At 42.8% G+C, this 25,857-nt stretch overlaps 1 protein-coding gene across 2 annotated transcripts in view; it reads right to left on the minus strand.

Annotated features, from left to right (window-relative positions):
* Window positions 1-23,605, minus strand: part of LOC122924117 (phospholipase A2 inhibitor NAI-like) — an 87,348-nt gene extending 63,743 nt beyond the window's left edge. Inside the window, exon 1 of one of the 2 annotated variants that reach the window (XM_044275046.1) lies at window positions 3,797-3,949. In XM_044275046.1, coding sequence (XP_044130981.1) covers window positions 3,797-3,848 — 52 coding nt within the window. In that variant the 5' untranslated portion in view covers window positions 3,849-3,949. Of the gene's footprint in view, window positions 1-3,796; window positions 3,950-23,532 lie in introns of those variants that run through there. The other variant, XM_044275045.1, reaches the window with a different exon arrangement.
* Window positions 23,606-25,857: the final 2,252 nt, after the last annotated feature.

Genomic DNA, 25,857 nt, shown 5'->3' on the forward strand with positions numbered 1-25,857 from the left:
GAGGCCGCACCCTCAGCACCACAATGGTACCAGCTAGGAAATTTAGAATGGGAAAGGTTGGGGTAATTTCCGTGTTTGAAGTGCGTCTCCTGCAAAAAGACCACTGAGCATCTCTCTCTGTGCAGGAGAGAGAAAATCTGGGATCTCTTAGAAGGGGATCTCAGTCCCTTAACATTGTAAGAAACCAATTTAAAATCTGTCATGTCTCTTCAGAGAGAGGGGGAAGGGGTCTAAGTGATGTAGCAAATGAAACCTGACCAACCAGCAGCAACGCGGAGGAAGGAGTGCGGCCACGAGGGGAGCCCAGGAGCATCCAATCATTCAGGGAAATCTCATCTTGCGCGCTCTGAATCTGTGAGGACACCTGTTTACCCATTTGAGAGAGCATTAGGGTAGTCTCAGAGTACCTGTCAAAACAATAACAATATGAAACACAAAATAAAACAATGGATAAAGACAAAAGATGAGTAAATTTAATCCAAACTAGGTAAGTCATATCAACTGTGCCTTTCTGAATAGGCAGCATGTAGGGGGGAAGGGTAAAGTACCCAGAAGCATTACCCTCTGTAATGCCACTTATACTGGAATATTTGGACTCAGGTTATATTAGTGGGAGAGTTAGGGAGTCTGCAAGGATATAAAGGGAATCCTTATAGTTTTAGCTCAGTATGAAGCAGGCAAGGGACAAATAATGAGGGGAAGGGCCAGCCCACACCAATTGGTGGAGAGGATAGTGCGGAACGTTAAAAGGTATAGGTAAGCGAGATTAGGTGTCTCACACAGCTTCATAGGTATGGGAGGGTACATTTATACGGGAGGTAGCTTGATCTTGTTAATTAGCAACGTGACTGTTCTAACTTTAAAACAGATGGGAAACTCAGGGGAGAGATCCCTACTGTCTCGATGTCCAATACTGGGCAGAGAGCAAAGCATGACCTAGTAAAGAGTAAGTAAAAAAATATAAGCCAGGCTCCACACTCAGTATATAGGAATTTGTCACTTGGTAAGCAGTGCAACAGTAATTTAGAATTAGTACGTCCCATATGATGCTGTTCATAATTCACCTAATCTAGGAGAGAAGAAAGCATAGCAGACTACTTATCCACCATGGTCAGACGTTTGGGGGTAGAGAGGGAGTTCCCTCTTCTGCTTCTTTGGGGCTTTCTAGTTTACAATCAGATGAGAAAAATGATCCCTACTGTCTCCTCCTCCAACACTGAGTGGAGATAAGGCATATGAAAGAGCAATGAAAATAAGAATGCCAGCATCATCACTCAGTATCTAGAGTAAATTCCTGTGGAGAATACCATTTAAATATATTATTGTTATTACAAAGGTCCATGGATTGAGTCCTATGGATCCCTATTAACAGGGAGAAAGATTGCAGGCAGATTACTTATCCGCTAGGGCTAAGCGCTTCGGAGTAGGTGGAAAGTTCCCCCTTCTGGACCTTTGGGATTTAGGAGTGTGGAGCGGTCCCCAAGGTGTTACCGAAGGTAGGTCTGGTAAAGTGGTCATGCTCTGGACCATGTCCCAATTTTCTATAGGTAGCGGAGAGATCTGAAGAAGGTCATAGGCTTTATCCAGGTCCCTAAAGGAAGCAATATGTCTCCCTCCCATTCCACAGAGTTGGAGTTCCTGGAGATAGCCAGTATAGCTTCTTTCACTGGGAAATTCAAAAATCTTCAAATAACATCTCTGGGAGGTTCATTGGACTGTGGCTTGGGGTGGAGTGCTCTGTGTGCCCTTTCTATTAAAACTTCATGAGCAGAGTCCGGGCCCAGTAGTTTAAGGCAAATCTGAATAACTGTTTCAGGGATATCCATTGCCAAAATTGATTCAGGGATGCCTCTGAAGTGGAAGTTATTCCGCCTGCTTCTATTTTCCTGGTCCTCCATAGCGGTATATAAGGAGTTAATATGATTCTTGGCTAGGGACAGGCTGGCGGACTCCTCACTCTGATGTTGTAAAATTGTGGCCTGGGTGTCTTCTAGTACCTCCACCCTTCTGCCTATGTAGCGTACGTCCTCTTTAATAGTAGATAGATCCAGGCTAAGGGGGCCCAAGGCATCAGCCAGCGCTTCTTTAAGGAAAGCCCTGGAGATGGGTAGACATTCTGTGTCACAGGGATCTTCCCCTACCTTAACGGCGCTTGCAGCTGCTGCTTGCTTATGGCTGGAGCGAGGTGCCCCGGGCGCCATCTTGGATTCTCTGTTAATTGCCACTGCCGCCGTTTTTTTGTTGAATTTCTCCGGTTTGGCTCAGAGATCTGTTGTGACCTGACTGGTCAGCAGGCTTTTGGCCACCGATTTTGACCATTTTGCAGTCCAGTTCGCTAATGGTAAGGAGCTGTGAGGTATAAGCTAGCAGGAGAGCTGCACCTCACACAACCATCTGGCTCTGGTGCAGGCTCCGCCCCCCAACAATTCTGAATTTTAATGCTAAATGTTAACCCTGCACATACATAAGAGGTATAAGGCTTACCTCTTCTATCTTTCTATCCCCCTAAATCAGTAGAAGAGAGATGAATGAATATCTTAAAATTTGGTTTGGGTCCGATTCATCTAGTATATAGTGTAATCTAATATGCAAGCCTCACAAAGTGACTTCAGATCTGAACTGGTCCTTAAAAAGTGGGTTTTGGAAATTCTTAAAAATTTCAAGATTTGCTTCTAAACTTCTAAGCCTTCCAACGTCCCAAAAATAAAGAAAATATAATTTACAAATGACCCAAACATGAAGTAGACATATGGGAAATGTAAAATAATAACAATTTTAAGAGTTATTGCTATCTGTTTTAAAAGCAGAGAAATGGAAATTTTGAAAATTGCTATTTTTTCAAAATTAGCAGGTAAATTTGGTATTTAAAAAAAAAAAAAGATATTTGACTCAAATTTACCACTGTCATGAAGTACAATATCTGACGAGAAAACAATCTCAGAATGGCTTGGATAAGTAAAAGTGTTTTAAAGTTATCACCACATAAAGTGACAAATGTTAGATTTGCAAAAAATGGCCTGGTCCTTAAGGTGAAAAATTGCAGAATTCTGAAGGGGTTAATCTTGACTCCAGAGTGTTTAAGTCACAGAGGATTGTCTAGACCGGAGACACTTGTAGGATTGTGATACTTCTTAGGTTTCAATGGGTTTTCAGCCCATGGATGTAAATAGGAATGTACCATAGGTCCCCATTCACGGACAGCAAACAGGGAAATTAAAATATTTAAAGTCTATTGGAAAGTTACAAAACCTTATACAAAGATTAAGCTTGAGTTACAATAGAGTCTAACCCCTCCAAACACTAGAAAAGATTGAACTTAATCAGACAACTGACCAATAGTGGTTTCTGTGTATGTAGATGCACACTGAAGTCCTGAATAACAGGTTATGTTGGTACCGGAACATGTTGTTTCATTAGAAATACACTGTGTACACGAAAGAGCGTAGCCTAAAGAAATGGGACACAGTCAGGACATTAATTATATATTAGTTATTTGCCAGCGCATTTTTTCTGATGCAATGTTCGGAGAACAATGTTTAATAGCTTATGTAGCACTATGAACAGGATCAGAAGTAAAATCTTACCAGGCATTGGGAGGTTAACATTAAAATAAATGTTAGTTTATATTATTATTATCGTTAGTTTTATTATTTCTTCTTATTATTAGTATTGTTATTTAATATCATTTTTAAGACTATTATGAACAAATTTATAAAAAAAAATAGAAAAAAGAAAATAATAAAGAAAATATAAAACAAAGAATAATTCAGGTCTTATAATGTTTCTGAAAACTTACTTGTCGCTGCAAGAGCCGAGAGGAGGCTGAGGATTCCGATAAGGGAGCTCATGGTTCAGTTCTTGAAGACAGGATGTAATGTGAGATGACAATCTCGAGGATCGAGGTTCCTAATTAATTATTTTTAGGGTGGGACTTGAGAAACAAAACAAACATTACCTCTTCTTATGTAACTGTGATTTTGTAATTTTGTGAAACATCTTAGGTTTGTGATAGAATTGTGTAAAACAATTCTCAATTTTAATGTTAAATGTTAACCCTGCACATACTGTACATAAGAAGTATCAGGCTCACCTCTTCTATCTTTCTATCCCCCTAAATCAGTAGGGGAGAGATGAATGAATATCTTAAAATTTGGTTTGGGTCCGATTCATCAAATATATAGTGTAATCTAATATGTAAGCCTCACAAAGTGACTTCAGATCTGAAATGGTCCTTAAATAGTGGGTTTTGGAACCTCTTAAAAATTTCAAGATTTGCTTCTAAACTTCTAAGCCTTCCAACGTCCTAAGAAAAAAGAAAATATAATTTACAAATGATCCAAACATGAAGTAAACATATGGGAAATGCAAAATAATTACTATTTTAAGAGTTATTGCTATCTGTTTTAAAAGCAGAGAAATTGAAATTCTGAAAATTGCTAATGTTTCAAAATTAGCAGATAAATTTGGTTTTCGATATTTGACTCAAATTTACCACTGTCATGAAGTGCAATATCTGACGAGAAAACAATCTCAAAATAGCTTGGATAAGTAAAAGTTTTTTAAAGTTATCACCACATAAAGTGACAAATGTTAGATTTGCAAAAAATGGCCTGGTCCTTATGGTGAAAAATTGCAGAATTCTGAAGGGGTTAATCTTGACTCCAGAGTGTTTAAGTCACAGAGGATTGTCTAGACCGGAGACACTTGTAGGACTGTGAAATTTTTAAGTTTTCAATGGGTTTTAAGCGCATGGATGTAAACAGGAATGTACCATAGATCCCCATTCACGGACAGCAAACAGGGAAATGAAAATATTTAAAGTCTATTGGAAAGTTTCAAAACTTTATACAAAGATTAAGCTTGAGTTACAATAGAGTCTAACCCCTCCAAACCACTAGAAAAGATCGAACTTAATCAGACAACTCACCGATAGTGGTTTCTGTGTATGTAGATGCACACTGAAGTCCTGAATAACAGGTTATGCTGGTACCGGAACATGTTGTTTCATTAGAAATACACTGTGTACACGAAAGAGCATAGCCTAAAGAAATGGGACACAGTCAGGACATTAATTATATATTAGTTATTTGCCAGCACATTTTTTCTGATGCAATGTTCGGAGAACAATGTTTAATAGCTTATGTGAAGAGGTGGTGTAGAGAGGACAAAGGAAGAGAAGCCCTTCACACCCGTGAAAAAAAGTTTGAAACACGTACTAGGCGCCAGATCACTCATTAGTCGTGATGAAGATACAGATTGATTCTTATTTGTGTATAAGATATAGAGAAGACCTTCACCGGGGTCTGTTTGAAGAGCTAGGAGTTTAGAAAAAACTCCTCAGCTCTATATTGGTGATGTTAGAGATCATAAAATAATGATAGTAATAAAATTAAGGATAAAAGTAAAATCAAATCCACTCACTTCACAGGGGGGGCAGTCACCAGGATAAGCTCAAGACACCTGGGACTATTTTCCCCCCCAGCTCGGATTGCATGTAGAGATGTAAATAATTGAACGCCGCCTACACACGTGGCTTCTGGTCAATCATTTTATTAGTATAAGGCTCAACGCGTTTCGAGGGTCTGAGGCCCTCTTCTTCAGGAGAAATAAATACATTAATTTGGTTATAACAGAAAAAAGGGAAACATTTTTTTATATATATATATAAAAATAAAAAATTAAAAAATATATAAAAATAGAATAAAATATTTAAATTAACAAATAACATAAACATTTCTTTAAAGTTGTTTTATAGGTGTATATATGTGTAAAATTGTGTATATGTATGTTTAAATGTACACACACACAACTACACAATATATTATAGATCAGGTCTATTCAGAGTTTATGAGTAGGGATGAGCGAACCCGAACTGTATAGTTCGGGTTCGTACCGAATTTTGGGGTGTCCGTGACACGGACCCGAACCCGGACATTTTCGTAAAAGTCCGGGTTCGGGTTCGGTGTTCGTCGCTTTCTTCGCGCTTTTGTGACGCTTTCTTGGCGCTTTTTGAAAGGCTGCAAAGCAGCCAATCAACAAGCGTCATACTACTTGCCCCAAGAGGCCATCACAGCCATGCCTACTATTGGCATGGCTGTGATTGGCCAGAGCACCATGTGACCCAGCCTCTATTTAAGCTGGAGTCACATAGCGCCGCCCGTCACTCTGCTCTGATTAGCGTAGGGAGAGGTTGCGGCTGCGACAGTAGGGCGAGATTAGGCAGATTAACTCCTCCAAAGGACTTGATTAACTGATCGATCTGCAGCTGTGGATCATTGAGCTGCTGATCCTCAATTGCTCACTGTTTTTAGGCTGCACAGACCGTTTGTCAGTCTCATTTTTCTGGGGTGATCGGCGGCCATTTTGTGTCTTGTGGTGCGCCAGCACAAGCTGCGACCAAGTGCATTTAACCCTCAATGGTGTGGTTGTTTTTTGGCTAAAGCCTACATCAGGGTGAAGCTGTCACACCAAGTGCATTTAACCAGCAATAGTCTGTTCATTTTTTGGCCATATACAAAATCAGGGGCAAGCTGCGCCTGTCACCAAGTGCATTTAACCCTCAATGGTGTGGTTGTTTTTTGGCTAAAGCCTACATCAGGGTGAAGCTGTCACACCAAGTGCATTTAACCAGCAATAGTCTGTTCATTTTTTGGCCATATACAAAATCAGGGGCAAGCTGCGCCTGTCACCAAGTGCATTTAACCCTCAATGGTGTGGTTGTTTTTTGGCTAAAGCCTACATCAGGGTGAAGCTGTCACACCAAGTGCATTTAACCAGCAATAGTCTGTTCATTTTTTGGCCATATACAAAATCAGGGGCAAGCTGCGCCTGTCACCAAGTGCATTTAACCCTCAATGGTGTGGTTGTTTTTTGGCTAAAGCCTACATCAGGGTGAAGCTGTCACACCAAGTGCATTTAACCAGCAATAGTCTGTTCATTTTTTGGCCATATCCCAGTCTAATTCTGTCACTAAATCCATACCGGTCACCCAGCGCCTAAATACTAGGCCTCAAATTTATATCCAGCTAAATCTGTCCCTAGTGCTGTAGCTGGGCGAGTTATTTAGTGTCCGTTCAAGCACATTTCTTGTTCTGGGTTGAAATACAATTCCCAATTTAGCAATTTCATAATTTAGTGGTTCCTGCTATATCAGAGCTCTTTGAAATCTATCCCAAAAAGGGTATATAATATTGAAGGTGCACATAGGGTCATTCAGAGTAACTTCACACACACCCGCTACTGTGTATTTCCAAGTCTAATTCTGTCACTAAATCCATACCGGTGACCCAGCGCCTAAATACTAGGCCTCAAATTTAATTCCCTCTAAATCTCTCGTTACCCACCGCTGTACTGTTGTTGCTGGGCAAGATATTTAGTGTCCGTCAAAGCACATTTTTTGTTCTGGGTTGAAGTACAATTCCCAATTTAGCAATTTCATAATTTAGTGGTTTCTGCTATATCAGAGCTATTTGAAATCTATCCCAAAAAGGGTATATAATATTGAAGGTGCACATAGGGTCATTCAGAATAACTTCACACACACCCGCTACTGTGTATTTCCAAGTCTAATTCTGTCACTAAACCCATACCTGTCACCCAGCGCCTAAATACTAGGCCTCAAATTTAAATCCCTCTAAATCTCTCGTTACCGTTGTCCTGTTGTAGCTGGGAAAGTTATTTAGTGCCCGTCAAAGCACATTTTTTGTTCTGGGTTGAAGTACAATTCCCAATTTAGCAATTTCATAATTTAGTGGTTCCTGCTATATCAGAGCTATTTGAAATCTATCCCAAAAAGGGTATATAATATTGAAGGTGCACATAGGGTCATTCAGAATAACTTCACACACACCCGCTACTGTGTATTTCCAAGTCTAATTCTGTCACTAAATCCATACCGGTGACCCAGCGCCTAAATACTAGGCCTCAAATTTAATTCCCTCTAAATCTCTCGTTACCCACCGCTGTACTGTTGTTGCTGGGCAAGATATTTAGTGTCCGTCAAAGCACATTTTTTGTTCTGGGTTGAAGTACAATTCCCAATTTAGCAATTTCATAATTTAGTGGTTTCTGCTATATCAGAGCTATTTGAAATCTATCCCTAAAAGGGTATATAATATTGAAGGTGCACATAGGGTCATTCAGAATAACTTCACACACACCCGCTACTGTGTATTTCCAAGTCTAATTCTGTCACTAAACCCATACCTGTCACCCAGCGCCTAAATACTAGGCCTCAAATTTATATCCAGCTAAATCTGTCCCTAGTGCTGTAGCTGGGCGAGTTATTTAGTGTCCGTTCAAGCACATTTCTTGTTCTGGGTTGAAATACAATTCCCAATTTAGCAATTTCATAATTTAGTGGTTCCTGCTATATCAGAGCTCTTTGAAATCTATCCCAAAAAGGGTATATAATATTGAAGGTGCACATAGGGTCATTCAGAGTAACTTCACACACACCCGCTACTGTGTATTTCCAAGTCTAATTCTGTCACTAAATCCATACCGGTGACCCAGCGCCTAAATACTAGGCCTCAAATTTAATTCCCTCTAAATCTCTCGTTACCCACCGCTGTACTGTTGTTGCTGGGCAAGATATTTAGTGTCCGTCAAAGCACATTTTTTGTTCTGGGTTGAAGTACAATTCCCAATTTAGCAATTTCATAATTTAGTGGTTTCTGCTATATCAGAGCTATTTGAAATCTATCCCAAAAAGGGTATATAATATTGAAGGTGCACATAGGGTCATTCAGAATAACTTCACACACACCCGCTACTGTGTATTTCCAAGTCTAATTCTGTCACTAAACCCATACCTGTCACCCAGCGCCTAAATACTAGGCCTCAAATTTAAATCCCTCTAAATCTCTCGTTACCGTTGTCCTGTTGTAGCTGGGAAAGTTATTTAGTGCCCGTCAAAGCACATTTTTTGTTCTGGGTTGAAGTACAATTCCCAATTTAGCAATTTCATAATTTAGTGGTTCCTGCTATATCAGAGCTATTTGAAATCTATCCCAAAAAGGGTATATAATATTGAAGGTGCACATAGGGTCATTCAGAATAACTTCACACACACCCGCTACTGTGTATTTCCAAGTCTAATTCTGTCACTAAATCCATACCGGTGACCCAGCGCCTAAATACTAGGCCTCAAATTTAATTCCCTCTAAATCTCTCGTTACCCACCGGTGTACTGTTGTTGCTGGGCAAGATATTTAGTGTCCGTCAAAGCACATTTTTTGTTCTGGGTTGAAGTACAATTCCCAATTTAGCAATTTCATAATTTAGTGGTTTCTGCTATATCAGAGCTATTTGAAATCTATCCCTAAAAGGGTATATAATATTGAAGGTGCACATAGGGTCATTCAGAATAACTTCACACACACCCGCTACTGTGTATTTCCAAGTCTAATTCTGTCACTAAACCCATACCTGTCACCCAGCGCCTAAATACTAGGCCTCAAATTTAAATCCCTCTAAATCTCTCGTTACCGTTGTCCTGTTGTAGCTGGGAAAGTTATTTAGTGCCCGTCAAAGCACATTTTTTGTTCTGGGTTGAAGTACAATTCCCAATTTAGCAATTTCATAATTTAGTGGTTCCTGCTATATCAGAGCTATTTGAAATCTATCCCAAAAAGGGTATATAATATTGAAGGTGCACATTGGGTCATTCAGAATAACTTCACACACACGCTTCTGTGCATTTCCAAGTCTAATTCTGTCACTAAATCCATACCGGTGACCCAGCGCCTAAATACTAGGCCTCAAATTTAATTCCCTCTAAATCTCTCGTTACCCACCGCTGTACTGTTGTTGCTGGGCAAGATATTTAGTGTCCGTCAAAGCACATTTTTTGTTCTGGGTTGAAGTACAATTCCCAATTTAGCAATTTCATAATTTAGTGGTTTCTGCTATATCAGAGCTATTTGAAATCTATCCCTAAAAGGGTATATAATATTGAAGGTGCACATAGGGTCATTCAGAATAACTTCACACACACCCGCTACTGTGTATTTCCAAGTCTAATTCTGTCACTAAATCCATACCGGTGACCCAGCGCCTAAATACTAGGCCTCAAATTTAATTCCCTCTAAATCTCTCGTTACCCACCGTTGTACTGTTGTTGCTGGGCAAGATATTTAGTGTCCGTCAAAGCACATTTTTTGTTCTGGGTTGAAGTACAATTCCCAATTTAGCAATTTCATAATTTAGTGGTTTCTGCTATATCAGAGCTATTTGAAATCTATCCCTAAAAGGGTATATAATATTCAAGGTGCACATTGGGTCATTCAGAATAACTTCACACACACACGCTTCTGTGCATTTCCAAGTCTAATTCTGTCACTAAATCCATACCGGTCACCCAGCGCCTAAATACTAGGCCTCAAATTTATATCCCGCTGAATTTGAATACAATACATTGGGCCAAATAATATATTTGTTGTTGTGGTGAACCATAACAATGAGAAAAACATCTAGTAAGGGACGCGGACGTGGACATGGTCGTGGTGGTGTTAGTGGACCCTCTGGTGCTGGGAGAGGACGTGGCCGTTCTGCCACATCCACACGTCCTAGTGTACCAACTACCTCAGGTCCCAGTAGCCGCCAGAATTTACAGCGATATATGGTGGGGCCCAATGCCGTTCTAAGGATGGTAAGGCCTGAGCAGGTACAGGCATTAGTCAATTGGGTGGCCGACAGTGGATCCAGCACGTTCACATTATCTCCCACCCAGTCTTCTGCAGAAAGCGCACAGATGGCGCCTGAAAACCAACCCCATCAGTCTGTCACATCACCCCCATGCATACCAGGGAAACTGTCTCAGCCTCAAGTTATGCAGCAGTCTCTTATGCTGTTTGAAGACTCCGCTGGCAGGGTTTCCCAAGGGCATCCACCTAGCCCTTCCCCAGCGGTGAAAGACATAGAATGCACTGACGCACAACCACTTATGTTTCCTGATGATGAGGACATGGGAATACCACCTCAGCATGTCTCTGATGATGACGAAACACAGGTGCCAACTGCTGCGTCTTTCTGCAGTGTGCAGACTGAACAGGAGGTCAGGGATCAAGACTGGGTGGAAGACGATGCAGGGGACGATGAGGTCCTAGACCCCACATGGAATGAAGGTCGTGCCACTGACTTTCACAGTTCGGAGGAAGAGGCAGTGGTGAGACCGAGCCAACAGCGTAGCAAAAGAGGGAGCAGTGGGCAAAAGCAGAACACCCGCCGCCAAGAGACTCCGCCTGCTACTGACCGCCGCCATCTGGGACCGAGCACCCCAAAGGCAGCTTCAAGGAGTTCCCTGGCATGGCACTTCTTCAAACAATGTGCTGACGACAAGACCCGAGTGGTTTGCACGCTGTGCCATCAGAGCCTGAAGCGAGGCATTAACGTTCTGAACCTGAGCACAACCTGCATGACCAGGCACCTGCATGCAAAGCATGAACTGCAGTGGAGTAAACACCTTAAAACCAAGGAAGTCACTCAGGCTCCCCCTGCTACCTCTTCTGCTGCTGCCGCCTCGGCCTATTCTGCTGCTGCCGCCTCGGCCTCTTCCTCCGCCTCTGGAGGAACGTTGGCACCTGCCGCCCAGCAAACAGGGGATGTACCACCAACACCACCACCACCACCTCCGTCACCAAGCGTCTCAACCATGTCACACGCCAGCGTTCAGCTCTCCATCTCACAAACATTTGATAGAAAGCGTAAATTCCCACCTAGCCACCCTCGATCCCTGGCCCTGAATGCCAGCATTTCTAAACTACTGGCCTATGAAATGCTGTCATTTAGGCTGGTGGACACAGACAGCTTCAAACAGCTCATGTCGCTTGCTGTCCCACAGTATGTTGTTCCCAGCCGGCACTACTTCTCCAAGAGAGCCGTGCCTTCCCTGCACAACCAAGTATCCCATAAAATCAAGTGTGCACTGCGCAACGCCATCTGGAGCAAGGTCCACCTAACCACAGATACGTGGACCAGTAAGCACGGCCAGGGACGCTATATCTCCCTAACTGCACACTGGGTAAATGTAGTGGCAGCTGGGCCCCAGGCGGAGAGCTGTTTGGCGCACGTCCTTCCGCCGCCAAGGATCGCAGGGCAACATTCTTTGCCTCCTGTTGCCACCTCCTCCTTCTCGGCTTCCTCCTCCTCTTCTTCCACCTGCTCATCCAGTCAGCCACACACCTTCACCACCAACTTCAGCACAGCCCGGGGTAAACGTCAGCAGGCCATTCTGAAACTCATATGTTTGGGGGACAGGCCCCACACCGCACAGGAGTTGTGGCGGGGTATAGAACAACAGACCGACGAGTGGTTGCTGCCGGTGAGCCTCAAGCCCGGCCTGGTGGTGTGTGATAATGGGCGAAATCTCGTTGCAGCTCTGGGACTAGCCAATTTGACGCACATCCCTTGCTTGGCGCATGTGCTGAATTTGGTGGTGCAGAAGTTCATTCACAACTACCCCGACATGTCAGAGCTGCTGCATAAAGTGCGGGCCGTCTGTTCGCGCTTCCGGCGTTCACATCCTGCTGCTGCTCGCCTGTCTGCGCTACAGCGTAACTTCGGCCTTCCCGCTCACCGCCTCATATGCGACGTGCCCACCAGGTGGAACTCCACCTTGCACATGCTGGACAGACTGTGCGAGCAGCAGCAGGCCATAGTGGAGTTTCAGCTGCAGCACGCACGGGTCAGTCGCACTACAGAACAGCACCACTTCACCACCAATGACTGGGCCTCCATGCGAGACCTGTGTGCCCTGTTGCGCTGTTTCGAGTACTCCACCAACATGGCCAGTGGCGATGACACCGTTATCAGCGTTACAATACCACTTCTATGTCTCCTTGAGAAAACACTTAGGGCGATGATGGAAGAGGAGGTGGCCCAGGAGGAGGAGGAGGAGGAGGAGGAAGAGGGGTCATTTTTAGCACTTTCAGGCCAGTCTCTTCGAAGTGACTCAGAGGGAGGTTTTTGGCAACAGCAGAGGCCAGGTACAAATGTGGCCAGCCAGGGCCCACTACTGGAGGACGAGGAGGACGAGGATGAGGAGGAGGTGGAGGAGGATGAGGATGAAGCATGGTCACAGCGGGGTGGCACCCAACGCAGCTCGGGTCCATCACTGGTGCGTGGCTGGGGGGAAAGGCAGGACGATGACGATACGCCTCCCACAGAGGACAGCTTGTCCTTATCCCTGGGCAGCCTGGCACACATGAGCGACTACATGCTGCAGTGCCTGCGCAACGACAGCAGAGTTGCCCACATTTTAACCTGTGCGGACTACTGGGTTGCCACCCTGCTGGATCCACGCTACAAAGACAATGTGCCCACCTTACTTCCTGCACTGGAGCGTGATAGGAAGATGCGCGAGTACAAGCGCACGTTGGTAGACACGCTACTGAGAGCATTCCCAAATGTCACAGGGGAACAAGTGGAAGCCCAAGGCCAAGGCAGAGGAGGAGCAAGAGGTCGCCAAGGCAGCTGTGTCACGGCCAGCTCCTCTGAGGGCAGGGTTAGCATGGCAGAGATGTGGAAAACTTTTGTCAACACGCCACAGCTAACTGCACCACCACCTGATACGCAACGTGTTAGCAGGAGGCAACATTTCACTAACATGGTGGAACAGTACGTGTGCACACCCCTCCACGTACTGACTGATGGTTCGGCCCCATTCAACTTCTGGGTCTCTAAATTGTCCACGTGGCCAGAGCTAGCCTTTTATGCCTTGGAGGTGCTGGCCTGCCCGGCAGCCAGCGTTTTGTCTGAACGTGTATTCAGCACGGCAGGGGGCGTCATTACAGACAAACGCAGCCGCCTGTCTACAGCCAATGTGGACAAGCTGACGTTCATAAAAATGAACCAGGCATGGATCCCACAGGACCTGTCCGTCCCTTGTCCAGATTAGACATTAACTACCTCCCCATAACCATATATTATTGGACTCCAGGGCACTTCCTCATTCAATCCTATTTTTATTTTCATTTTACCATTATATTGCGAGGCTACCCAAAGTTGAATGAACCTCTCCTCTGCCTGTGTGCTAGGCCTAAATATATGCCAATGGACTGTTGCAGTGGTGGGTGACGTGAAGCCTCATTCTCTGCTATGACATGCAGACTGATTCTCTGCTGACATGAAGCCAGATCCTCTGTTACGGGAGCTCTCTCCTCTGCCTGGGTGCTGGGCCTAAATTTATGACAATTGACTGTTGCAGTGGTGGGTGACGTGAAGCCTGATTCTCTGCTATGATATGAAGACTGATTCTCTGCTGACATGAAGCCAGATTGTCTGTTACGGGACCTTTCTCCTCTGCCTGGGTTCTGGGCCTAAATTTATGAAAATTGACTGTTGCAGTGGTGGGTGACGTGAAGCCTGATTCTCTGCTATGATATGAAGACTGATTCTCTGCTGACATGAAGCCAGATTGTCTGTTACGGGACCTTTCTCCTCTGCCTGGGTTCTGGGCCTAAATTTATGACAATGGACTGTTGCAGTGGTGGCTGACGTGAAGCCTGATTCTCTGCTATGACATGCAGACTGATTCTCTGCTGTCATGAAGCCAGATTGTCTGTTACGGGACCTCTCTGCTCTGCCTGTGTGCTAGGCCTAAATATATGCCAATGGACTGTTGCAGTGGTGGCTGACGTGAAGCCTCATTCTCTGCTATGACATGCAGACTAATTCTCTGCTGACATGAAGCCAGATTGTCTGTTACGGGACCTCTCTCCTCTGCCTGGGTGCTGGGCCTAAATTTATGACAATGGACTGTTGCAGTGGTGGCTGACGTGAAGCCTGATTCTCTGCTATGACATGCAGACTAATTCTCTGCTGACATGAAGCCAGATTGTCTGTTACGGGACCTCTCTCCTCTGCCTGGGTGCTGGGCCTAAATATATGCCAATGGACTGTTGCAGTGGTGGCTGACGTGAAGCCTCATTCTCTGCTATGACATGCAGACTAATTCTCTGCTGTCATGAAGCCAGATTGTCTGTTACGGGACCTCTCTGCTCTGCCTGTGTGCTAGGCCTAAATATATGCCAATGGACTGTTGCAGTGGTGGGTGACGTGAAGCCTCATTCTCTGCTATGACATGCAGACTGATTCTCTGCTGACATGAAGCCAGATTGTCTGTTACGGGACCTCTCTGCTCTGCCTGTGTGCTAGGCCTAAATATATGCCAATGGACTGTTGCAGTGGTGGGTGACGTGAAGCCTCATTCTCTGCTATGACATGCAGACTGATTCTCTGCTGACATGAAGCCAGATTGTCTGTTACGGGACCTCTCTGCTCTGCCTGTGTGCTAGGCCTAAATATATGCCAATGGACTGTTGCAGTGGTGGCTGACGTGAAGCCTCATTCTCTGCTATGACATGCAGACTAATTCTCTGCTGACATGAAGACAGATTCTCTGTTACGGGACCTCTCTCCTCTGCCTGGGTGCCGGGGCCTAAATATCTGAGAATGGACTGTTCCAGTGGTGGGTGACGGGAAGCCAGATTCTCTGCTATGGAACCTCTCTCCAATTGATTTTGGTTAATTTTTATTTATTTAATTTTTATTTTAATTCATTTCCCTATCCACATTTGTTTGCAGGGGATTTACCTACATGTTGCTGCCTTTTGCAGCCCTCTAGCTCTTTCCTGGGCTGTTTTACAGCCTTTTTAGTGCCGAAAAGTTCGGGTCCCCATTGACTTCAATGGGGTTCGGGTTCGGGACGAAGTTCGGATCGGGTTCGGATCCCGAACCCGAACATTTCCGGGATGTTCGGCCGAACTTCTCGAACCCGAACATCCAGGTGTTCGCTCAACTCTATTTATGAGCACATACACCTAACAGAGAAAAACCAAATGGGACCTTGATAGAAAATAAAACCTAATAAATAATAATATATACACTACGTGCAGAATTATTAGGCAAATGAGTATTTTGACCACATCATCCTCTTTATGCATGTTGTCTTACTCCAAGCTGTATAGGCTCGAAAGCCTACTACCAATTAAGCATATTAGGTGATGTGCATCTCTGTAATGAGAAGGGGTGTGGTCTAATGACATCAACACCCTATATCAGGTGTGCATAATTATTAGGCAACTTCCTTTCCTTTGGCAAAATGGGTCAAAAGAAGGACTTGACAGGCTCAGAAAAGTAAAAAATAGTGAGATATCTTGCAGAGGGATGCAGCACTCTTAAAATTGCAAAGCTTCTGAAGCGTGATCATCGAACAATCAAGCGTTTCATTCAAAATAGTCAACAGGGTCGCAAGAAGCGTGTGGAAAAACCAAGGCGCAAAATAACTGCCCATGAACTGAGAAAAGTCAAGCGTGCAGCTGCCAAGATGCCACTTGCCACCAGTTTGGCCATATTTCAGAGCTGCAACATCACTGGAGTGCCCAAAAGCACAAGGTGTGCAATACTCAGAGACATGGCCAAGGTAAGAAAGGCTGAAAGACGACCACCAGTGAACAAGACACACAAGCTGAAACGTCAAGACTGGGCCAAGAAATATCTCAAGACTGATTTTTCTAAGGTTTTATGGACTGATGAAATGAGAGTGAGTCTTGATGGGCCAGATGGCTGGATTGGTAAAGGGCAGAGAGCTCCAGTCCGACTCAGACGCCAGCAAGGTGGAGGTGGAGTACTGGTTTGGGCTGGTATCATCAAAGATGAGCTTGTGGGGCCTTTTTGGGTTGAGGATGGAGTCAAGCTCAACTCCCAGTCCTACTGCCAGTTTCTGGAAGACACCTTCTTCAAGCAGTGGTACAGGAAGAAGTCTGCAAGGTAAGAAAAACATGATTTTCATGCAGGACAATGCTCCATCACACGCGTCCAAGTACTCCACAACGTGGCTGGCAAGAAAGGGTATAAAAGAAGAAAATCTAATGACATGGCCTCCTTGTTCCCCTGATCTGAACCCCATTGAGATCCTGTGGTCCATCATCAAATGTGAGATTTACAAGGAGGGAAAACAGTACACCTCTCTGAACAGTGTCTGGGAGGCTGTGGTTGCTGCTGCACGCAATGTTGATGGTGAACAGATCAAAACACTGACAGAATCCATGGATGGCAGGCTTTTGAGTGTCCTTGCAAAGAAAGGTGGCTATATTGGTCACTGATTTGTTTTTGTTTTGTTTTTGAATGTCAGAAATGTATATTTGTGAATGTTGAGATGTTATATTGGTTTCACTGGTAAAAATAAATAATTGAAATGGGTATATATTTGTTTTTTGTTAAGTTGCCTAATAATTATGTACAGTAATAGTCACCTGCACACACAGATATCCCCCTAAAATAGCTAAAACTAAAAACAAACTAAAAACTACTTCCAAAAATATTCAGCTTTGATATTAATGAGTTTTTTGGGTTCATTGAGAACATGGTTGTTGTTCAATAATAAAATTAATCCTCAAAAATACAACTTGCCTAATAATTCTGCACTCCCTGTATAAATATTTGTATGTAAAATAATGAACACATATATGCTGTCCAACCAGGATACGGATTTAGCTAAAAAATACACACATATAAAATCTACATAGAAAAAACCTAAAATGAAATTACAGGTCCTTCTAAAAAAATTAGCATATTGTGGTAAAGTTCATTATTTTCTGTAATGTACTGATAAACATTAGACTTTCATATATTTTAGATTCATTACACACAACTGAAGTAGTTCAAGCCTTTTATTGTTTTAATATTGATGATTTTGGCATACAGCTCATGAAAACCCAAAATTCCTATCTAAAAAAATTTGCATATCACGAAAAGGTTCTCTAAACGAGCTATTAACCTAATCATCTGAATCAACTAATTAACTCTAAACACCTGCAAAAGATTCCTGAGGCTTTTAAAAACTCCCAGCCTGGTTCATTACTCAAAACCGCAATCATGGGTAAGACTGCCGACCTGACTGCTGTCCAGAAGGCCATCATTGACACCCTCAAGCAAGAGGGTAAGACACAGAAAGAAATTTCTGAACGAATAGGCTGTTTCCAGAGTGCTGTATCAAGGCACCTCAGTGGGAAGTCTGTGGGAAGGAAAAAGTGTGGCAGAAAACGCTGCACAACGAGAAGAGGTGAGGAAGATTGTGGAGAAGGACCGATTCCAGACCTTGGGGGACCTGCGGAAGCAGTGGACTGAGTCTGGAGTAGAAACATCCAGAGCCACCGTGTACAGGCGTGTGCAGGAAATGGGCTACAGGTGCCGCATTCCCCAGGTCAAGCCACTTTTGAACCAGAAACAGCGGCAGAAGCGCCTGACCTGGGCTACAGAGAAGCAGCACTGGACTGTTGCTCAGTGGTCCAAAGTACTTTTTTCAGATAAAAAGCAAATTTTGCATGTCATTCGGAAATCAAGGTGCCAGAGTCTGGAGGAAGACTGGGGAGAGGGAAATGCCAAATGCCTGAAGTCCAGTGTCAAGTACCCACAGTCAGTGATGGTCTGGGGCGCCATGTCAGCTGCTGGTGTTGGTCCACTGTGTTTTATCAAGGGCAGGGTCAATGCAGCTAGCTATCAGGAGATTTTGGAGCACTTCATGCTTCCATCTGATGAAAAGCTTTATGGAGATGAAGATGTCATTTTTCAGCACGACCTGGCACCTGCTCACAGTGCCAAAACCGCTGGTAAATGGTTTACTGACCATGGTATTACTGTGCTCAATTGGCCTGCCAACTCTCCTGACCTGAACCCCATAGAGAATCTGTGGAATATTGGGAAGAGAAAGTTGAGAGACGCAAGACCCAACACTCTGCATGAGCTTAAGGCCGCTATCGAAGCATCCTGGGCCTCCATAACACCTCAGCAGTGCCACAGGCTGATTGCCTCCATGCCACGCCGCATTGAAGCAGTCATTTCTGCAAAAGGATTCCCGACCAAGTATTGAGTGCATAACTGAACATCATTATTTGAAGGTTGACTTTTTTTGTATTAAAAACACTTTTCTTTTATTGGTCGGATGAAATATGCTATTTTTTTTAGATAGGAAATTTGGGTTTTCATGAGCTGTATGCCAAAATCATCAATATTAAAACAATAAACAATAAAAACTACTACAGTTGGTGTGTAATGAATCTAAAATATATGAAAGTCTAATGTTTATCAGTACATTACAGAAAATAATGAACTTTATCACAATATGCTAATTTTTTTAGAAGGACCTGTATATATATTTCTATAGTTATGAGTCCAAAGAAGATTAAGTTGATCCATACCTTCAGGAGTGCTTTAACAGATTCTGAGACCAGTCAGGAGTCATTAGGATGAGTTGTTCCAGTGAAGTATTTATAGTTTGCACGTGTAGTTAGTTTGTGGTCTCTACACTTCCTGTTTGCATGGATCAAATCAAATCCCCTTCTGGGGTTATCTGATTCATATATTTTATTCTCTTTTGCTACAATAACATAGTAGTCCCTAGTCTTATTGTTTTGGGTGTAGAAACATTATCTTAAAAGGCAGACTGGATATTTCTAATCGCGATGCGCTCCACTGTGGAACGCACCGCCATTTTATTCCGGTTGTTGGATGTTAATATAGGAACTGGGTTTGGGAGATTAATATATAAATAAAGATCTTTTTGGGGGAAACAGGGAAAGGGGAGAGACGAGCCAACTCCAGTCTAAATCTGTGGCTTAAGTTATCCCCACAGTTAGTGTGTCGGCACCATCTATAATTGCGATGCGTTCCACTGTGGAACACACCGCCATCTTCTTCCGGTTTCAGGACGGGGTAAGAAGAAGAGGAGCCTGCGTCCGTTTGGTGGGTGGATCAACACGCGATGCGTTTCACCTTGGAACGCAACCCCCTCCTAAATAACTGTATAATGCAGATATCTACTTTGTAGTGGGATATATCTTAATTAAGTGAAAATGGGTCAGAAAGATACTCAGAGGAACATTGAATATAGGAATTTAGGGGTCTTACTGTAGAAGAATATTATAAATCAAAGATGAATTTAAATGAAGATATAATCAATTTCGGAAGGGGGGGGGGAAGGAGTGCTGATGATCATGTGTATAGACACATTGATGGATATATATATCTATATGTGCAATATATCTATATGTGGAACGCAAATACATAAGCTATATACACCGTGGGGAGTTATGCTACATGTGGAATACATGGAAACCAGATATTTGTTATATTTGTTTAATAGTTCGTATATTCAAGAGATTAATTTAAACCAAATGGTATTAAAGTGTTGAGACAGAAAATCCAGTACATCTCCCTGCGACATAGAGACTGGTAGGATTTCATGTCCTTTTCTAATAGTGTGACTGTTAGACCGGATGGATCTCCCTCATGGACCATCGCAAAATGCCTGGATACACTATGAGTTGTGATCTTTCTTGCAATGTTCGACCGATGTTCGTTCATCCTTTCACGTGCTGATTGGATGGTGCGTCCTGCATAGAAAAGATTGCAGGGACAGCATAGAAGGTAGATGACATTAGTTGACCCGCAATCTAACCTGTGTTTGATGTTAAAAATGTCATTGTTGGAGGGAATGATAACTTCTTTCTTTCCGTCTGTTAACATATTGCAGCATTTGCATCTTCTATTATTGCATTTGAAATTTCCCGGAAGTTTTTGGGGAATTTTTTCAATAGTTTTTTTTTATATTGGGAGGAGCTTCTCTCTATTTTTGGGCAAGAAGGGGCTAATAAGTTCTTCAGGGTTTTTGCCCTTCTGAATATAAGAATAGGTTTCGGGGGGATCAGTTTACCCAATATGGGGTCTTTTAGTAGAATTGGCCAATTTTTTACTAGGGTCTGCCTAATAAGAGAATGTTGTGAGTTATAACGAATGATAAGACTTGAACCTTGGAACCCATCATTACTTTTTATTTTTTCCAGTGTGGAGAATTTAGGTTTAGATTTAAGACTCTCCTTTTGTGAGATTTGATATATTTTCTTGCTGGAGTCTATTAGCTGTTTTTTTGGGTAGCCTTTTTCTTTAAACCTTTCCTTCAATTCCCTGACCTGGGTCTTCATAGTTCGGTCATCTGTGCAGTTTCTCCTGATCCTTTTCATTTGACTATATGGGATGTTGCGCTTCCATTTGGAATGGTGGCAGCTCCTATAGTCAAGAAAACTATTGGCATCTACACTTTTGAAGTGGGTCTTACTGATAATTTTCTTATTTTTAATGCTGAGATGTAGATCCAGAAACACCACCTCCACTGGATTTTGTTCCATAGTAAAAGAGAGATTCCAGTGGTTGGAATTGATGTGTTCAATAAATTGGATTAGGTCATTACTGTCACCTTGCCAGATGAAAATGATATTGTCTATGAATCGACGGTAGAACCTGATTTGTGGATGTGTAAGCAGGCCGAATTTCTGTTCGAACACTCCCATGAAAAGGTTTGCGTAGGATGGGGCAAACTTAGTGCCCATCGCTGTTCCCTGTGTTTGAATATAAAATTTGTCATTGAATGTGAAATAATTGTGTTGAAGTATGAATTCAATTGATCTGAGAAGAAATTATTTTTGATGATCTGGCATGTGGGAATCCTGAAGTAAGGTCTGGGAGATGGCAGCAATACCTAAAGGGTGTTGGATGTTGCTGTACAGGGCTGAAACATCAAGGGTAACCCAGATATAGTTCTCCTCCCACTGAAAGGATTCTAGAGAATCTATAAGGTGTGATGTGTCTCTTATATATAATGGGAGCAGGGGTACATACTTCTGTAGATAACTGTCTACATAGGCAGAAAGGTTAGCTGTCAAACAGCCCACTCCTGAAATAATTGGTCTTCCGGGTGGGTTTTGAAGATTTTTATGAATTTTGGGCAGAAAATAAAACCTAGATATTGATGGATATGCAGTTTTTAAAAAAGATCTTAATTTTTTGTCAATAATTCCCCCGGAGTATCCTAAGTCTATTAGATCAAATAAGGATTTCTTGAAGGGTTTTGTTGGATCCTCTTTCAATGGTTTGTAGTATTCAGAATCTGATAGGATTCTTAGGGATTCCCTTAGATAATAGTCAGAATTCATAACTACCACCCCTCCTCCTTTATCTGCACTCTTTATAACAATTTCTTTGTTGGCCTTAAGGCTTTTTAGTGCTTTCTGTTCATTTGAATCTAGATTTTTGCGGGGTATTTTAGAATATGGATCAGAAGGACCTTTTTTTACTATCTCCTTTTTGTTCAGTGAGTGCAGTCTTTAAATCTTCCAGTACTATATTGTAAAAGCATTCTATGTGAGCTCCCCTGCTCTCTAGGTGGTAGAAGGAGGATTTTCCCTTGAGATCACATGGGATAGGCGGACAACTCTGAGTGGAGGGTTCTATCACATCTTCCACTCTAGTTTGTGCACGGATCTTGCCTGCAAAATGCCTTTTGAGGGTAAGTTTTCTCATAAATTGATTTAAATCAACAAAAAATTCAAAAGGGTCTATTGTGTCTGTCGGGCAAAAAGAGAGACCTCTACTTAATAATGCTATCTCATTCTCTTGTAAGGTGTGCTTGGATAGATTAAATATGCCTTTAGATCTTTCTGGATGGCACAAAGATGGTGGCTGAATTATGTGGGACTGTTTCCCTTTTTTCTGTTATAACCAAATTAATGTATTTATTTCTCCTGAAGAAGAGGGCCTCAGACCCTCGAAACACGTTGAGCCTTATACTAATAAAATGATTGACCAGAAGCCACGTGTGTAGGCGGCGTTCAATTATTTACATCTCTACATGCGATCCGGGCTGTGGGGGAAAATAGTCCCAGGTGTCTTGAACTTATCCTGGTGCCTGCCCCCCCTGTGAAGTGAGTGGATTTGATTTTACTATTATCCTTAATTTTATTACTATCATTATTTTATGATCTCTAACATCACCAATATAGAGCTGAGGAGTTTTTTCTAAACTCCTAGCTCTTCAAACAGACCCCGGTGAAGGTCTTCTCTATATCTTATACACAAATAAGAATTAATCTGTATCTTCATCACGACTAATGACTGAGTGATCTGGCGCCTGGTACGTGTTTCAAACTTTTTTTCACGGGTGTGAAGGGCTTCTCTTCCTTTGTCCTCTCTACACCGCCTATATCTCTTCAAAAGTGGGCAAGGGTAATCCTTGATCCACTGAAACACTTGAGCTGCCTATCTTGTTCCATAATTGCAGATGAGCATAACTCCTATATTGTTCTCTATAGAACTCTCCTCCGCCCCCTGGCGCCTCTGATAGCCTCTACTCTAGGTACCTATTTTGCGACTCCTAGTCCACTTTTAGACCAGGGAGTTCAAATTGTACCGTAATCCTCTTTTTGTATCTCTACATTTAGCTTTAATAGCTTATGTAGCACTATGAACAGGATCAGAAGTAAAATCTTACCAGGCATTGGGGGGGGTTAACATTAAAATAAATGTTAGTTTATATTATTATTATTGTTAGTTTTATTATTTCTTCTTATTATAAGTATTGTTATTTAATATCATTTTTAAGACTATTATGAACAAATTTATAAAATATATATATATATATAATAAAGAAAATATAAAACAAAGGAAAATTCAGGTCTTATAATGTTTCTGAAAACTTACTTGTCGCTGCAAGAGCCGAGAGGAGGCTGAGAATTCCGATCAGGGAGCTCATGGTTCAGTTCTTGAAGGCAGGATGTAATGTGAGATGACAATCTCGAGGATCGAGGTTCCTAATTTATTATTTTTAGGGTGGGACTTGAGAAACGAAACAAACATTACCTCTTCTTATGTAACTGTGATTTTGTAATTTTGTGAAACACCTTAGGTTTGTAAAAGAATTGTGTAAAACAATTCTGAATTTTAATGCTAAATGTTAACCCTGCAGATACATAAGAGGTATCAGGCTCACCTCTTCTATCCCCTTTCCCCCTAAATCAGTAGGGGAGAGATGAATGAATATCTTAAAATTTGGTTTGGGTCCGATTCATCTAAAATCACCTTTGTGATTTGATTCAGGTCCAAATAATTTCTAACCAAATCCCTCTCATCCCCAGAATCAAATCACTTAAAATTTGATTATGTTAGAATGAAGAGGTTTTTTTTTTTTCGTTTTTTTTTCTTTACTAGTAGGAAGGTTATGCCAATAGTCTTCCAAAGGTTATCCCTTAATCCTTACATGGATGGCGAAGGGAAGGTCTTTAAACATGGAGCCCACTCACACGTGCAGCCGGTGCCATATCCGGCGGGTCTCTGCTGTTTCAAACAGCAAAGGCCTGTGACTAATGTCCATGACTGGCAGTAATGCAGATCACAGGCATTTTAGCTTTTAAATGCTGTGATCAAGTGTGACCAAGGCATCTTAATAGCAAGTATTAAGGTATTAGCAGGTATTTAAGTGGCTCAGCCCTTAACCCAGACGCCTCAGAGTCAAGGTCCTAATCTTGTGCTAAAGAGCTTGCTTACCAACTTGTGTTCATGACTTCATACTTTGTTCCTGGACTTCGTTTATCGTTTAAACCCTGCCTGCTTGCGACCCGAATTGTCTGACCTTGTTCCTGTGCCACCTGCCCTGACCCATTGCTTGTTGACTACGTCTCTGCCTCTTCCTCCAGCTCCTGTCTTTTTGCTCCTGGTAACAACCCTGTCTGTCTGACCACGTTTCTACTGTCGGTACCTTCGCAGGTACCTCCTGGTCTGCCCGGACTAGCTGCGACTGACTGGTTTATGCTCTGGAGTAGCCCCTGGCAATTACCGACGGTCAAGCCTATCCTCACCATCTGAGGCTGTAGTGACATCCGGGTAGTTGCTTAGTTACTCCTCTCCAGAGTATTGCTAGATAGTGGAACAGTGGGTTCACATCCACTGATCTGTGACAATCAGGAAGGGCAGATCTATACATTGACCCCAGTCAGAGGAGTGTGAAAATCCTCACTGACCATAACTTGTTCATTTTGACAAAAGTGATGTTTTGTACACTGGCGGAGGACAACTTGGTCTGTTTGGGTGTCACAAAGTCTCCTGTTGTGCTGAAAATCCTCTTTGAGATAACACTGGAGGCTGGGTAAGAGAGAACAGAGAGAGCTCACTGGCACAGTTTGGCCCACTGTTCCAATCTAACTGCCCAAAAGTCCATGGGGTCAGGAAACAGTATACTCTGGATAAAGACCAGAGTCCAGGTAGGATGCTGAGCTGGTACATCTCCATTTGCTGATTTGCATCAGCCTGGCATAGAACATGAAAGAATTACTCCATCATGTTGATGGTACTGATTTGGCTGCTGCTGCTGTGGCTTCTGCTGCTTGTGGTAGCAGAGATGGGGGAGTTGGGTAAATCTGAAGGGGGGTGGAAAGGGGCCCCCGGTCAGAACCACCGAAAGCTGTGGCAAGCTGCACACAGTGTTTATTAACGTAATTTGGCCTCCCTTTCACCGAGAGGAAAACATTCTCCCATTTTGCTTTGATCGCGAGGGTCTAAAAGCATGGCGATCCAGTAATCATCAGACTCCTTCTTGTGAATGATACGCCTGTCAGTATGTAAGCAAGCAAGCATACATACAGCTTACCATTCTGGGCAGTGTTAGTCCAAAGACCCAATTATTTCTGGCTCCACTCCCCCCATTGATATCATTGGTGATTGTGACAGGTGTCATCATCCTCCTGCTCTTCAACCAATGACACCCTCTTCCTCCTCCAGTGACAGCTCCTTATACTCCAACTCCATAGGACTTGCTCCTTGTTGGTCCTCAACAGTTACAGGTCAGGCGGCAAGATGCGTTAGCTTTTCAATTTCCGCCATCCCTTGTTGCGTCTGCATGAGAATCTTTTCTAAGATACCGTATTTTTTGACCTATAAGAAGCACCTGCCCATAAGACGCATCTAGGTTTTTGAGGAGTCAAATAAGAAAAAAAAAAATGTTGAACCAAAAGGTGTGCTTTTGGTGGGTTT

The sequence above is a fragment of the Bufo gargarizans genome, unplaced genomic scaffold (assembly GCF_014858855.1).
Source record: "Bufo gargarizans isolate SCDJY-AF-19 unplaced genomic scaffold, ASM1485885v1 original_scaffold_820_pilon, whole genome shotgun sequence".
NCBI lineage: Eukaryota > Metazoa > Chordata > Amphibia > Anura > Bufonidae > Bufo > Bufo gargarizans.